Source organism: Ctenopharyngodon idella, chromosome 18 (assembly GCF_019924925.1).
Source record: "Ctenopharyngodon idella isolate HZGC_01 chromosome 18, HZGC01, whole genome shotgun sequence".
NCBI classification, from domain to species: domain Eukaryota; kingdom Metazoa; phylum Chordata; class Actinopteri; order Cypriniformes; family Xenocyprididae; genus Ctenopharyngodon; species Ctenopharyngodon idella.
In genome coordinates, this window is record NC_067237.1 from 14,852,898 (window position 1) to 14,869,257 (window position 16,360).

A 16,360-nucleotide genomic window follows, 5' to 3' on the forward strand; every position below is an offset into this window, starting at 1 on the left:
TCTGTCGATTCAAAAGAACTAAATATTTGTCGATTCAAAAGAACTAAATGTTTCTGTCGATTGAAAAGAACTAAATGTTTCTGATGATTCAAAAGAATTAAATATTTGTTGATTCAAAAGAACTAAATATTTGTCGATTCAAAAGAACGAAATGTTTCTGTCGATTCAAAAGAACGAAATGTTTCTGTCGATTCAAAAGAACTAAATATTTGTCGATTCAAAAGAACTAAATGTTTCTGATGATTCAAAAGAATTAAATATTTGTCGATTCAAAAGAACTAAATATTTGTCGATTCAAAAGAACGAAATGTTTCTGTCGATTCAAAAGAACTAAATATTTGTCGATTCAAAAGAACTAAATGTTTGTCGATTCAAAAGAACGAAATGTTTCTGTCGATTCAAAATAACTAAATATTTGTTGATTCAAAAGAACTAAATGTTTCTGATGATTCAAAAGAACTAAATATTTGTTGATTCAAAAGAAGTAAATGTTTCTGATGATTCAAAAGAACTAAATATTTGTCGATTCAAAAGAACTAAATATTTGTTGATTCAAAAGAACTAAATGTTTCTGTCGATTCAAAAGAACTAAATGTTTCTGTCGATTCAAAAGAACTAAATATTTCTGTCGATTCAAAAGAACTAAATGTTTGTTGATTCAGAAGAACTAAATGTTTCTGTCGATTCAAAAGAACTAAATATTTGTCGATTCAAAAGAACTAAATGTTTCTGTCGATTCAAAAGAACTAAATGTTTGTCGATTCAAAAGAACTAAATGTTTCTGTCGATTCAAAAGAACTAAATATTTGTCGATTCAAAAGAACTAAATGTTTCTGTCGATTCAAAAGAACTAAATGTTTGACGATTCAAAAGAACTAAATGTTTCTGTCGATTCAAAAGAACTAAATATTTGTCGATTCAAAAGAACTAAATGTTTGTCGATTCAAAAGAACGAAATGTTTCTGTCGATTCAAAAGAACTAAATATTTGTTGATTCAAAAGAACTAAATGTTTGTTGATTCAGAAGAACTAAATGTTTCTGATGATTCAAAAGAACTAAATATTTGTTGATTCAAAAGAATTAAAAGTTCAGTTGCTTCAACAAGAATCATGCAAGATATCTCTATCATGAGTATGAAGTTATGAAATAATGAGAAAATCAAAGAGTAAATCAGACGCTTTACTTAAGGGCATCTCACATACAAGTTCACTAAGACAGAGCGTCACGCTGCCCTCGGGTTCTGTTACTATGAGTTTGTAAGTCATAATAAAGTGATTTAGGACTAAAATTAAATGTTCAAATCTCTGACAAACAGCCAGAACAACCAAATGAAAAGCAAATGAAGCTCACAGACGTGTAATCGAGGCAGTCTGAGTCACGCCATCATCAGAGTAATGAAGTGGAGCATTACTGTTACGCAATATTCAAAACAAACGCAATCAATCAGATCTACGGGCTCAGAGAATCAGTTCTCAGATGATAATGACGTTCATCACACCTCTGTGTGTCTCTGAATGAGTCGGTCTGGGATTGGGAAGGTAGTTTTGGCAGGAATCCACTCTTGGCACGTGTTAAAGTGGCGACCGGGCAGCGCTTGCATCAGAGCAGAGAGTGAAATAAAACTCTCGCCGCAGTGTGTGGCCGCGCGCCAGCCACTCCTCCAGCCACTGATCTGGACCCGCGCCAAACCAACAGCAGAGAAACTACAATCACTGCGGCTCGCTCACACCGCTCAGGTTCAGACGCTCGAGTTCACTCACACACCACTGCTGAACGCTGCCACACGCCACCAGCCAGTCCCATCATGCACTTCTCTCACAGTTTGATGAACTTCTAAAACTTTAATACAAATAAATAGGCATGAAGATAATCAGATATTATAAACATTAACATCATGATTTTCTGTAAAGCAGCTTTGAAACGTGTACTGTGAAAAGAGCTTTACAAATACATTCTGTTTCAATTAATATGAATTTAATGAATCTAATCATTGAAAATATCATACTGGAAAAAGGTTATTTTAATGCTCTGGCATAGAAACGTTATTAAAAACTCACAAGTAAAAGCTCAAAATCAAAACTATATAAAATAGATACGTTTTTCTGCTGATTTATTTACATTTTTGCTGAAAACGGAGCATCCAGATCATATAATCCAAATAAAAACAGGGTTATAGTCATTCACCTATGAAAAGTCATACAATTCAGATCATGAAAACTGGTTAAAACAAACACATTTGTCACAAATATGAATGTGGATTTGAGTCAAATTCAATTGCATATTCCTGAATGTTCAATTGCATGTTCAGTAAATATTCGAAATTCAATTGCGATGTTCAATATCTAAATATTCTAAATTCAATTGCGATGTTCAATATCTAAATATTCGAAATTCAATTGCGATGTTCAATATCTAAATATTCTAAATTCAACTGCGATGTTCAATATTCTAAATTCAACTGCGATGTTCAGTATCTAAATATTCGTAATTCAACTGCGATGGTCAGTATCTAAATATTCGAAATTCAATTGCGATGTTCAATATCTAAATATTCGAAATTCAATTGCGATGTTCAATATCTAAATATTCTAAATTCAACTGCGATGTTCAGTATCTAAATATTCGTAATTCAACTGCGATGGTCAGTATCTAAATATTCGAAATTCAATTGCGATGTTCAATATCTAAATATTCGAAATTCAACTGCGATGTTCAATATCTAAATATTCGAAATTCAACTGCGATGTTCAATATCTAAATATTCGAAATTCAATTGCGATGTTCAATATCTAAATATTTGAAATTCAACTGCGATGTTCAATATCTAAATATTCGAAATTCAATTGCATGTTCAACATCTAACCAGGTAAACAAGCAGCAAACCAGCTGCTCTAAATAGTTCTGCATTAGACTAACAGTGAATCTGTGTGTGTGTGTGTGTGTGTGTGTGTGTGTGTTGTGACTGATCATATTACCACCATCATCAGTATCTCTTCCCACATTGGGGATCATGTGATTTCATTCAGGGTTGATTCAGAAACTAATATGTCAACCATAATAAACAGACATAATTTACATCAGACTTTGAGCTTTAGATACGAAGGCCAAAACGGCAGCAAAGTATTATAAAAATGTTAATGCTTTAGTTATCTTTTAAGTGCCCCTATTATGCTATTTAAAGGTTTGGAGTGTCCTTTACATGCATCAAAGTTCAAAAACACTTTAATTTTCTCATAATATCCAATGCAGCATCAGCTCTTTTCTCTCAGTGTCTGAAACGTTTCGATCAAAGATTCAGTCTCTCTAAACCCCGCCTTTCTCAGAGCCTGCTCTGCTGTGATTGGTCAGATGGCCCAGTCTGTTGTGATTGGTCAGAAACCAAATGCTCATTATCATATCTGAATCTCAGCTCTTGATTCACAGTGATACGAACAGTAACGATGGCGTCAGTTTTACCATATCAATATCATCAAAGTGGATTTGCTTTGGCAGCAGAAAACAGCGTCTTCTCGACATGAACAACACGAACCAAACTCTTCCAGTCTCAGATACAACTACAGTGATTGAGGGCGGGGCAAAGAGACGCTGTTCAGCCAATGAAGACCAGAGGCTGGCATTATGCAAATTAGTTACAAACCTACGCAACAGGAAGTGAGACTGAATTACTGACGACTCGTTTCAGAAGTTCAGAATCGATTCTTTCTTTTAGGAGACGAAAACTTTATTGGTTGTGCACTTTGATCATCTTTAAAACTATTATATTACACACTACATGAAAGGTATGGTAATATTTGAAAAAGCATAATAGAGGCACTTAAATGCAGGACTGATGGTTAGTAAAGGCAAGCATCTGTATTTCTATTGCTCAGAGTAGAAAGCAGAACTCAATATCACAATCATCCCTCACCGTTGCACTCGTGCAGGTGGTGTGTTTTGCACCTCATTTAAAAAACTAGATTAGATAAAAATCTAGTTTATGATCTTTTCTTTTCCCTCACGCCAAAGGTTTTTGCAGTCACTCATTCGATCATTCACACAGTCACATTCAAGACGCACAAGGCAAAGCAAACGTCTGCGAGAGGTCAAGCCGACATCACAGGCAGGTTTCTGCACATCTCAGCGAGACGATATGACGTGCATCTGAATAATTCTGTGTCTCAACACAGTAAAACATGTTCAAATCAACATACGGGGATTTTGTTTATATTAGTGTGATGCTAGCTGCTTCTGTGCATTAAACTAAATCTTTGCATTTTTTGCACTCTCGTATTTATGTGATCTTCAGGTCTAAAATTGGGCAAAAATGCCACGAACTCAAAAAAATGCCCTCAAATTCAAGAAAAATGCCTGTGCACAATTAAAAAATGACGCAATTACAGTGAAAATGAAAGAAAAGTGTTGATTGAGGTGTACATTTAGATCTATTTTGCAGCAGTGTTGAGCATTATAACCAATCACGCATGTTTCTGTTGAGCTTATGAACGCATTGGCCAATCAGAGGTGTTTCAATTAGCGCTGAAAATTAGTTTTTGCATAAAAAGCAATAAACGTTTCTTAGCTTGTTTTTTCTGTGTAGCAGAATATTGTGACGCGCTGTTTCCCCAAACAAATGCTTATGTATTCTATTAATAATCATATTCGGCATTAATAATAATTATTACAATATCAAGAGCAATAATTGACAATAATGATTTTTGCAGTTCCTGTTCCTGTTTTTTATTATCATTTATAGGGTCATTCTGTGTCAAATAAACCAAAATTCAGAAACTTCCCGGCCTCAAATGTTTGATTTTTTTTATCTTTTTCTGTAGAAAGACAAACATAAATAGTGATGAAAGTCAAAATATTAAATGTCACAGATGTATATTTACTGAGTAATCCACTATTTTGTAGAGGGTGTCAAAACAACCATTTTCACCTGAGATTTGGAGCCAAATTAGAGGGGTGTAAAAATGGCTTTATAAAGATAGCAGCATCATTATTTTATTTCTACACAGAGATTGGTAGATCTATTAATAAAATCTGTTGACTTTAGCAATCTTTGTTTCATTATATGCCAACAGTGACCGTTCAAAAATGGGAAAGAAGCACTTCTTGTGTTTTGTGCCTCAAGTTTGCATGCCTGTAACTCAAGAAGTGTTAAAGATAACTTAATATCCTTTTAGATTCTGGTTCTTAACAAACTTTTCTTTTCGAATCTTAATTTTAAAGGCCCTCAAGGATTCAATCCCAGAGATATGGAGATCTTAATGTGGCTCCATGAGTAATAAAATAAACATAAATGCCATGTCAGATGCAGCTTCTGATACAGCTTTGCAGTGTAAAGATTTTGTTGATTTAATTATATTGGTATCAAACTATGGAAGTTTGTTTCCACCACTTTTTATTTCACAATTCTGACTTTTTTTTTTTTTTTTTTTGCAATTGCAAACTTTTTCTTTTTTCTCAGAATTGAGAAATAAAAAGTTTTTTTTATTCCGTGGCAGAAACAAGCTTCTCTAGTATTCTGATTGATTGAAGTAATTGGTTAAATTTAAGTATTTGATATAATAGACAACACAAAAACAAGCTAATTATACAAACTGCCCATACAAAGGTAAAAAAAAATGCCCCTGGAAGTCATTTCCTTTAAATCAGATATTGCCCGGTTCCTTCTTTTGATGTGCATCTGTGGGATTTTTTTTCACTGTAAAGGTCTTCGAAACAGTGTCAGAAACCGTCTCTCTCCTGATCTTTAGCTCATCTTACTCTAGCTTTTATTGACATGCGGTGACATAAAACAGAAGGAGTGGCGATTCTCCGATGGGAATCTGTCATGTTTGAGGACTTGACTCTGTAATTCCGTTTGGAATGTTTCCTTTGGGTGGGGCGACACTTCCAGCGTGACCCTCCCCCACCTTCACCGGCTCTATTTCTGGATCAGCGGAATCTTCAACACTGGACTGTGAGAGCCTGGATTCTATAAGCACACCCTAAACACACACACACACACACACACACACCATAAACACTCACACACATACTTTGCTAATGGTAACATTCATGCAGAAATTAATGCATTTTGCAGAAATGTGCTGTACACAACAGAGCACACTGTATTCCTGTACTGGATCTTTCATTGTTGAATGAACAGAAGCAAGTTTTGTTTTTTTTAAACAAAGGTGAATTAAAATTAGCTTGTTTTTATTTGTAAGTTACTCAACATGCATTAAGACGAGGTCAAGTAACAGTAGCATAATTACGCCTATTGTTCCACACACCATTTTAACAGTATAAAGAGCGTCTGTGCAGTATGCAGTGTGCTAGTGATCCATTTGAACATCAACAGCACTGAAAGAGACCTGCACAAACACAACCGTCGGAGGATTACGTTTAATGACGCAAACCTTGGGCCCACATAACATCAACCCACATCAACAACCCACAATCCCTCAGTGTAGCACACAATTAAACAGCATAAACACAGTGTTCAGCCCTGCCACAGGCTCTTGGGAGGAATAAAGCATTCAAATACAACTCTCATTAACTCAAACTAAATCTATTAAAAACATTTTGGTTAACTGAAAGCTGAAATAACAAAATATAAATATTAGAAGAAAAAATTAAACTAAACGGAAATTAGAAATGTGGCCTTGCCAATAAACTGAAATAAGTTTAAACACTAAAATTACTAACTGGAAATAACTAAAAGTAAAACAGAAATAATATAAATGAAACCTAAAAGCATGTAACAAAAATACTAAAAATTAAACTAATATGAAAGATGGAAACAGATAAATAAAAGATAATTGAATATATTAATTAAAAAATATAAAAATATTTAAAATAAAATAAAATATAAATATTAAATGAAAACTTTATTTTACTAAAATTACTAACTGGAAATAAAAACTAAAACAGATATAAAAATGAATTAAACCTAAATAGTAATATTTTAGAAACACAAAAACTATTAACAATGACAAAAGCATGTAATAAATTTAAAGTTAATTAAAAATTAAACTAAAATGAAGACGAAGGAGATGGAAATAAAAATTTCCACCGATTTTAACTTAAAAATTCAGTTGCTGCCCTTAAATTTAAGTATAATCAACTTCATACAAGTCATTTCAATTTAAATTATATTAAACTGACTTTAAAAAATTTAGATGAATCTCACATAACATAAAAAAGTTGAAATTGCTTAAATTATTTTGATGAGTTAAAGTAATGTAAAACATAAGTTGCCATGACTTTCTGAAACTATAATATTATATAAATAATACTAAAATAACTTTGCTGAGGAGCCAAACACAACACACAATATCTCCTGAAAGATCTTTAAGGGCTTGTAGAGCTGCGTTATATATTGAATATTAACAGTATATTCAATATAATTTTGTTGGTGCTACAAAATGAACAACATTGTGAATTTTGATGCCTTATAAGTGCTTTTTTAATTGACAATTAAGTTGCGTAAACATCAGCAGTTGATTAGTTCATCACTCAAACATGTTTTTAACTGCCTGTTTATGTTTAAGTAAAAAAATTAAAACATCAATATTTATAGCTGATTACTGTTAAATTAGTGCATATATATATATATATATATATCCAAATATATACCCAAACATGTTTAGTCAAAATGATGGTTCTTTTGAATGAAAATTCTTTGTAATCCATTTCAGCACAATTTAGCTTTTAAAAAAAAAGCTTTTAACTGCAGTATGTGCTTGAGACAGAACAGAAAAGACAGACTGTAAATAAATGAAAAATATCAGTTAATTTGAAATAATAAACCTTTACAAAAACAATATTGAAGTATCCGAAAGTAAAATTCCTTTAACTTCGATTCACCTCACTTATGACTCCATCGGATCAACTAATGCAACCCAAAGCGCGTGTGAGGATCTGCATTCATAATGCATGAGGCGTAAATGAGGCCAATCATTCCCTCAGTCAGCGCTTACACAATCCACATTGATCCGCACTAGACTAGTCCACACGATCGCCCACTTCCACCCTGCGCAGGTGACGTGACGATTAAATATGCACCAGCCTGAGCTCGAGGTGACGTAACTATATGAACTTTACAATAACCAGTGATGATATAATACAAGTAGTCTTCACTAGATCATGTCATGGTTTTTATTAGTGTCAAAATGGTCAGATGCTGGTCTATATACTATCAATCATTAGCAGAGATGGTCAAGTACTGACCACAAATCTGATGTTTGCAACTGGAAGTACAACAAAAGAGCCGCATTTGCTCTACAATCACCATCATGCATGTTCATCTTCAGACTCTGATTGGATGCATTCAGTCGGTGTTATTAAAACCCTATTAATCACTGTCGGATTAGGAAGGGGGGCAGGGAGGAAGACAAGCGTTAGACTGGCCCTTCTGGACCCCAGGGACGCACCGGAGGATTACCGGGGTCAGCTGGCCTGGACGTCCCACTGCGGCCCCCACAGATCGCTGGACCCTCCCACCACAGCGAGCACACGACACCTTTGTCCAGCCCTTGTTTAACAATTATTTACTCTGTGTTGGATGGAGGGAGTGAGGTCAGAACACATACATCACTGACAAAACCCCCACAACACACGCACTCGCACGAGTCATTAACCTCTCACATTTGTTGAATTGAATCTTTCACTGATTCTTGTTCAGCTGAATGAAAATGGTTCATTCACTTGATTATTGAACTGAAAACTGCACTTTTAGAAGAAAAGATTTTAAAACCCTAAAGGGTTCCATCAGGCGCTTCACATGTAGAACCTTAAAGGGTTCCGTCAGACGCTTCATATGTAGAACCTTAAAGGGTTCCGTCAGGTGCTTCATATGTAGAACCTTAAAGGGTTCCGTCAGGCGCTTCATATGTAGAACCTTAAAGGGTTCCGTCAGGCGCTTCATATGTAGAACCTTAAAGGGTTCCGTCAGGCGCTTCATATGTAGAACCTTAAAGGGTTCGTCAGACACTTCATATGTAGAACCTTAAAGGGTTCCGTCACGTGCTTCATATGTAGAACCTTAAAGGGTTCTGTCACGTGCTTCATATGTAGAACCTTAAAGGGTTCCGTCGGGCGCTTCATATGTAGAACCTTAAAGGGTTCCGTCGGGCGCTTCATATGTAGAACCCTAAAAGGGTTCCGTCAGACGCTTCATATGTAGAACCTTAAAGGGTTCCGTCAGGCGCTTCATATGTAGAACCTTAAAGGGTTCGTCAGACGCTTCATATGTAGAACCTTAAAGGGTTCCGTCAGACGCTTCATATGTAGAACCTTAAAGGGTTCCGTCAGGCGCTTCATATGTAGAACCTTAAAGGGTTCGTCAGACGCTTCATATGTAGAACCTTAAAGGGTTCCGTCAGGCGCTTCATATGTAGAACCTTAAAGGGTTCGTCAGACGCTTCATATGTAGAACCCTAAAAGGGTTCGTCAGACGCTTCATATGTAGAACCTTAAAGGGTTCCGTCAGGTGCTTCATATGTAGAACCTTAAAGGGTTCCGTCAGGCGCTTCATATGTAGAACCTTAAAGGGTTCGTCAGACGCTTCATATGTAGAACCTTAAAGGGTTCCGTCAGGCGCTTCATATGTAGAACCTTAAAGGGTTCGTCAGACGCTTCATATGTAGAACCCTAAAAGGGTTCGTCAGACGCTTCATATGTAGAACCTTAAAGGGTTCCGTCAGGTGCTTCATATGTAGAACCGTAAAGGGTTCGTCAGACGCTTCATATGTAGAACCTTAAAGGGTTCCGTCAGGTGCTTCATATGTAGAACCTTAAAGGGTTCCGTCAGACGCTTCATATGTAGAACCTTAAAGGGTTCGTCAGGCGCTTCATATGTAGAACCTTAAAGGGTTCGTCAGACGCTTCATATGTAGAACCTTAAAGGGTTCGTCAGACGCTTCATATGTAGAACCTTAAAGGGTTCCGTCAGACGCTTCATATGTAGAACCTTAAAGGGTTTGTCAGGCGCTTCATATGTAGAACCTTAAAGGGTTCCGTCAGACGCTTCATATGTAGAACCTTAAAGGGTTCCGTCAGACGCTTCATATGTAGAACCTTAAAGGGTTCGTCAGGCGCTTCATATGTAGAACCTTAAAGGGTTCGTCAGACGCTTCATATGTAGAACCTTAAAGGGTTCGTCAGACGCTTCATATGTAGAACCTTTTCCCATGATGGGATCATTTTATGTACTTAGTTTTAATTAATCTTTTTAATTCATTTTTTATTTTGATTTAATTTTATGAATTAAACAGCTCGTAAACATACTTTCTCACTAGAAAATTTGAATTAATCCATTAAATATGAAAGCATTATGCAATCATTTAAGGCATTTCTCCTTATATAGAACCTTTCTGAAATAAAGTGTTCTTTAAAAATTGGCCCTTTTTCCACTGAATGTGACATGACACTGAAGACTGGAGTAATGATGCTGAAAATTCAGAAATCACAGAAACATATTATATTTTAAAACACATTCACATAGAAAACAGTTATTTTACACTGTAAAAAATATTTTACTGTTTTTACTGTATTTTTGATCAAATAAATACAGCCTTGGTGAGCAGAAATGGCTTATTTCACAAACATTAAAAAAAAACTTTCTAACTTCTCAGAGTTAAACTGTGTCAGAAAAAAAAAAATCTTAAATTATGTCAGATAACACTTAAGCAAAACATGGTCAGGTCAAAGTGTCTGAATAATTTTTGGTTTCAAATTTTTACTGGTAGTCCACTGTATGAAGAATTTTTGGGTATAATATGTCACAGTTTACTTTATTTTGCTATCCTCACTTACATTAATGAACTAGTGTCCTGAACACACTAGTAAACATACCAAAAATATCTGAATAATTTTTGGTTTGACTGTGTGTATATATAAATACACACACACACACACACACACTTCAGTCTTCTGATAGATCAATCAAGCATCTGAACATCTGAACACGACATCCTGTCTGTTCACTTCAGAAAGGAATTTACAGCAGCTGTCATTAAAACTCACAGAGATACCATTAAAACGAGAGAGCGCGTCGTCCCGCTGTCTCTGAACCTTCCCCCCTCAACCACGCAACCTGAATCTGCCGGCCATGAAGAGGTGTCATTATACACCGCTGGCCACACATAATGACAGAGCACATAAAAGACAGGACACAAAGAGAGAGACGGACGGCACAATGACGCTGCCCTCCCCTCCTGACCATCTGTATTTCCTCTTCCTCTCAATGAAATGAGGATTTCATCACTGACAGTCTGATCAGGGTTAGTGAAATTAATGCGTTTTACCCTTCAGATCAGAATCATTGTCTCTGTTGTCTTCAAGTCAGAATGATGACATCTATGAGATCAGATGAGCAACATGTGCACCACTATAATGCCACAACCATATCCTTCAAATGCTTCCTGAAGTTTTTCTAGTGTGCAGATGCTCTTAATATCAACATGCAATACATTTGCAAGCATTTTCAAAATAAAGCAGAATATATTTACATTACATTTGACATTAATGCATTTAGCAGACTTGATTTTGTCCATTTTTTTTCTTCAGAATAATATGCATTGATGAATTTGAATCACAGATGCATGGAGAAAAGTTAAGAGTCACTGTAGAATTTATTTTGCATGTATTTTGCAAACAATTAAATGCATATGGATCTGGCCAGAAGATACTACTCATCTGATTTTATGAGGCCACATGATTGCAGAACAAAACTACATTTCCTGTCATGCAGCCACAGAAAATGACAATGCATAACCAACACACTTAATGTGTGTCGTTTACATTTTTTATGCACTAAAAAGCCTCCCGTGTTTGTTGAGAAGTGAAAAAAGCAAGATATATGAAATCGCTCAATGCATCAAATTCAATCAAAATCAGCTTGAAGCACATTGCATCGTAATTCTGACTTCCAAAATGATAAGTAGGACTTGAATCTTTGTCTCTCTGTCCATTTCCACACTGCTGTTCTATCTTGGGAAGGTAGAATGGATGTTGTCTCTATAAATAAGCAGTTACAGCCCTTTAATCACATCAGAGGCTCTTCATGTGCACAGATCAGCTGATTCACGCTCACAGCAAGACGTCAACAGATTCACAATCAGTCGACAGTCCACCTGAAATCAAAACTGACTTGATTTACTGTCTATTCAATTCATGTTTCTGGTCTTATTGTAATCGATTCACCAGTGCATCAATCAAGTCTGCTCCATCACAATGCATAAATGTAAAATGTATTTATTCTGCTTTACTCTGAAACATGTCAAATCATGGAAGCAAAATGGTTGCAAATGGCATTGCATGATGATATGCACACTAGAAATACTTCAAGAAGCGTTCAAAGAGTGCATTTTGGGACTGTGGAAAGGAAACATCAGAATGCATTGCATTTGAAGTTCAGGTTTTAGCTGCATGTCAGAGAATCACTTTCACAAAACCTTCTGATGCAGCATTCCCATTAAAATCAAGGCATTTTGAAGGAAACTTGCATTATGCTGCAGATCACGCCTAGAGCGCTGAGGCTACTGTGCAATTCGTAACACACGCCCACTACACGCGTGCACAAACACTCCCACGTGTTAACTGACAAAATTGGGCCAAATGTCTCTTTACACAGTCTGGACGCTGGCCAAAGTCGACTCAGCGTTTGGCAGGAGCGTAAGAGAACAAATAAGTCAAGTGAAGTGTCCGGCTCCGTGCCAGCGCGCACGCGGCGAGCAGAACAGCAGCGGATCGGAGCAGATGTTTCTCCTGAGGGGCCGATACAGCTAAAACCAAACACAAACACGTGTGGAAAGGTGCAAAGAGGACGAGAGGGAGAAATCATGACCAAACCACCGCGACGACACACTGACTCATCAAACACTACTGCGCTTCCGAAACATTCAGCCTGCTGCTCGGAAACAAACATAGAAATGATGTTCATTTGCTGTAGAATAAGAATAATGCTGGGTTCTTCGGAAGAGGATTAGGGACAAGGAATTAAAAAAAACAACAAAAAATGAGATCAAGGTCATTATAATGCAAGATTAAACTCGTTACATTTCTAGAAAAAAGTCGAAATACAATGTTGAGAATAAACATTAAATTTTGAGAATAAAGTCAATATGATTTGAGAAAAATCTTGATAAATTTAGAGAAAAATAGTCTAAATAAAATGTTGAGAATAAACATTAAATTTTGAGAATAAAGTCGTTGTGTTTCTAGAAAAAAACTTGTTAAATTTCAAGAAAAAAGTCAAAATAAAACAGAGAATAAAATCATTGAGAATAAAGTTGTTGTGTTTTGAGAAAAAACATATTACATTTCAAGAAAAAAGTCAAAATAAAATGTTGAGAATAAACATTTTTCATTGAATTTTAAGAATAAAGTCATGTTTCGAGAAAAAAAGTGTTAAATTTTGAGAAAAAAGTCGAAATAAAATGTTGAGAATAAACTCATTAAATTTTGAGAATAAAGTTGTTTCAAGAAAAAATTCGTTAAATTGAGAAAAAAGTCTAAATAAAATGTTGAAAATAAAATCATTACATTTTGAGAATAGTCATTGTGTTGAGACAAAACTCGTTAAATATCTAGAAAAAAGACGAAATACAACGTTGGGAATAAAATCATTACATTTTGAGAATAAAGTCATGTTTCAAGAAAAAAAACTTGTTAGATTTTGAGAAAAAGTCGAAATAAAGTGTTAAGAATAAAATTTCAAGAAAAAAAGTCTAAATAAAATGTAGAGAATATTTTGAGAATAAAGTTGTTGTGTTTCGAGAAAAAACATGATAAATTGGGAGAAAAAAAAGTTGAAATAAAATGTTGAGAATAAACTCATTAAATTTTGAGAATAAAGTTGTTGTGTTTCAAGAACAAAAACGTTAAATTTTAGTGAAAAAAGTCTAAATAAAACCATGCGTTTTTTCTCGACTTTTATTTCTAGAAATTTAACGAGTTTAATCTGGCATTATAATGACTTTAAACTCCAGATGGTTTTATTTTTTTATTATTGTTTGCCCTAATCCTCTTCCGTAGGGATCACATTGAGTTTCAAACCAGCAAAAATGTTACAAAAGCTTTGTCGTGTAAAATCAAACAAAGTGGCATAAAGTTTCAGTTTAATATACTATAAATAGTAGTTAATATTTATTTGAAACATTATTGCATTTAACAAATAATTTCTGAATTTGAGGATATAAACTCTTGGAACTGCAGTAGTTCTGACACATCGTGAATGGTCAAAAAAAATAATTGATTTAAGTTTATTATTCTGACCCCAGTGGCAGATATTTGTTCTTGTTCTAAGCAAAAACTCACTTCATTTCAATACATTTTTCAGCCAAAAAAAAAAAAAAAAAAGACTTAATATCTAACAAAATTTAGTTTCTCAAGTAAATGTATCTTGATTTAAGAATGTTTAGATGTTTGTACTGGAAAACAAGACAGAAACGATGAAGAACATCATTGTCAAGATAACACAAGCTCTCTTACCGCTTTAAAATGATCGTCGTAGCTCCAATCCGCTTGGCCGTTAGGAGAAGACGCCGATGGCCGGCCGACAGGCGAGAGATCGTCCTCAGGTTCCTGTTTGACCCTGACGGCGGGCGACGGGGCTCTTTTGGTGGGGTCCGAGAAGCTCGCGATGGGGCGCCCAGGCAGATGTACGGCTCCCTGCTGCAGCGCCAGCGTCTGCTTCCTGAGGAACTCCAGCCCGGACGGCGGCCTGTCGTCTTCCTCACTGCCTTCATCGCCCTCCATCATCTCATCATCATCATCATCATCATCATCCGAATCCCGGCCTCGCTCCTCCTCGTGTTCAGAGTCCATGCTGCTCTGATTGGAGACCAGAGACAGCTGTCCGCCGCTCATGAATCCAGCCCCAGAAGCCCTTGCGGCGGCCAGAATGGCCTGCTGAGCCGCGACCTGCTGCGCGTACATGATGTGAGCTTCACGCAGCCTCCGCTCCTTGTGCTCCATCTCCAGACGCGCCTGCTGCTGCCGCTGCAGCTGCTCCATCATGGCCTCCAGCTTCAAGCCACCCGCCAATCCGGCCTCCTGAGAGACGGAGACAAACGCTCAAATTAAAACACGTCCCTCCAAGAGCTTTAAATGCGTAACTCAGCGTTCACTGAACTCATGTCATTTCTCTTGATTCAAGCTGCAAATGTTTTGGAAACATAAGCATGTTTTGGGGTCAGTTCGCAGAATCTCACCTTCATTGATCATGTGCACGCATCTTTGTTTTGCAAACATGAACATTTGGCTGTTGTTGCAAATTCTGCCGATGTCACCAAGTTAGCATTGCACCCTCATAATGAGATTATAATGAGATTTAGGCATGTAAACACAATAATTCGATCAAATTGATGCAATTAAGCTCTTAATCGTAGCAACCGTAATCATAGTAAAACATGGTGTATGCTGATTTAAACACTTTAAAGGATTAGTTGACTTCAGAATGAACATTTCCTGATAATTTACTCACTCCTGTGTCATCCAAGATGTTCATGTCTTTCTTTCTTCAGTGGAAAAGAAATGAGGAAAACATTCCAGGATTTTTCTCCATATAGTGGACTTTAACGGGTTGAAGGTCCAAATGTCAGTTTCAGTGCAGCTTCAAAGAGCTCTACATGATCCCAGACGAGGAATAAGAGTCTTATCTAGAGAAACCATCGGCCATTTTCTAAAAAAATAAACATTTATATACTTTTTAACCACAAATGCTCATCTTGCACTGCTCTGTGATGCTCCACGCATTACGTAATCACGTTGGAAAGGTCATGCGTGACGTAGGTGGAAGTACCGATCCAGTGTTTACAAAGAGAACGTGCAAAGACTACGTCATGCGTGACCTTTCCAACATGATTACGTAATGCGTGGAGCATCGCAGAGCAGTGGAAGATGAGCATTTGTGGTTTAAAAGTATATAATGTTTATTTTTTTTAGAAAATGTCCGATGGTTTCTCTAGATAAGACTCTTATTCCTCGTCTGGGATCATGTAGAGCTCTTTGAAGCTGCACTGAAACTGACATTTGGACCTTCAACCCGTTGAACCCCAGTGAAGTCCACTATATGGAGAAAAATCCTGGAATGTTTTCCTCAAAAACCTTCATTTCTTTTCCACTGAAGAAAGAAAGACATGAACATCTTGGATGACATGGAGGAGAGTAAATTATCAGGAAATTTGAATTCTGAAGTGAACTAATCCTTTAAGCTCATAATCGTAGCAACCATAATCATAGTAAAACATGGCATATGATGATTTTAATTGCAATAAACAGGCATTTAAACACTTTAATCGCATGTATTCCACTCTGAACAAAGTGTGCATGTGCATTTTTGGGATGTTGAAGTATTCAGAATGAATATAATTCAGTATAGCCTAT

At 36.1% G+C, this 16,360-nt stretch overlaps 1 protein-coding gene across 1 annotated transcript in view; it reads right to left on the reverse strand.

Annotated features, from left to right (window-relative positions):
* Window positions 1-16,360, reverse strand: part of LOC127499677 (AT-rich interactive domain-containing protein 3B-like) — a 47,221-nt gene that overhangs the window by 28,604 nt on the left and 2,257 nt on the right. The window contains exon 2 of the mRNA XM_051870143.1: window positions 14,465-15,028. Within this exon, the coding sequence (XP_051726103.1) occupies window positions 14,465-15,028 (564 nt within the window). The remainder of the gene's footprint in view (window positions 1-14,464; window positions 15,029-16,360) is intronic.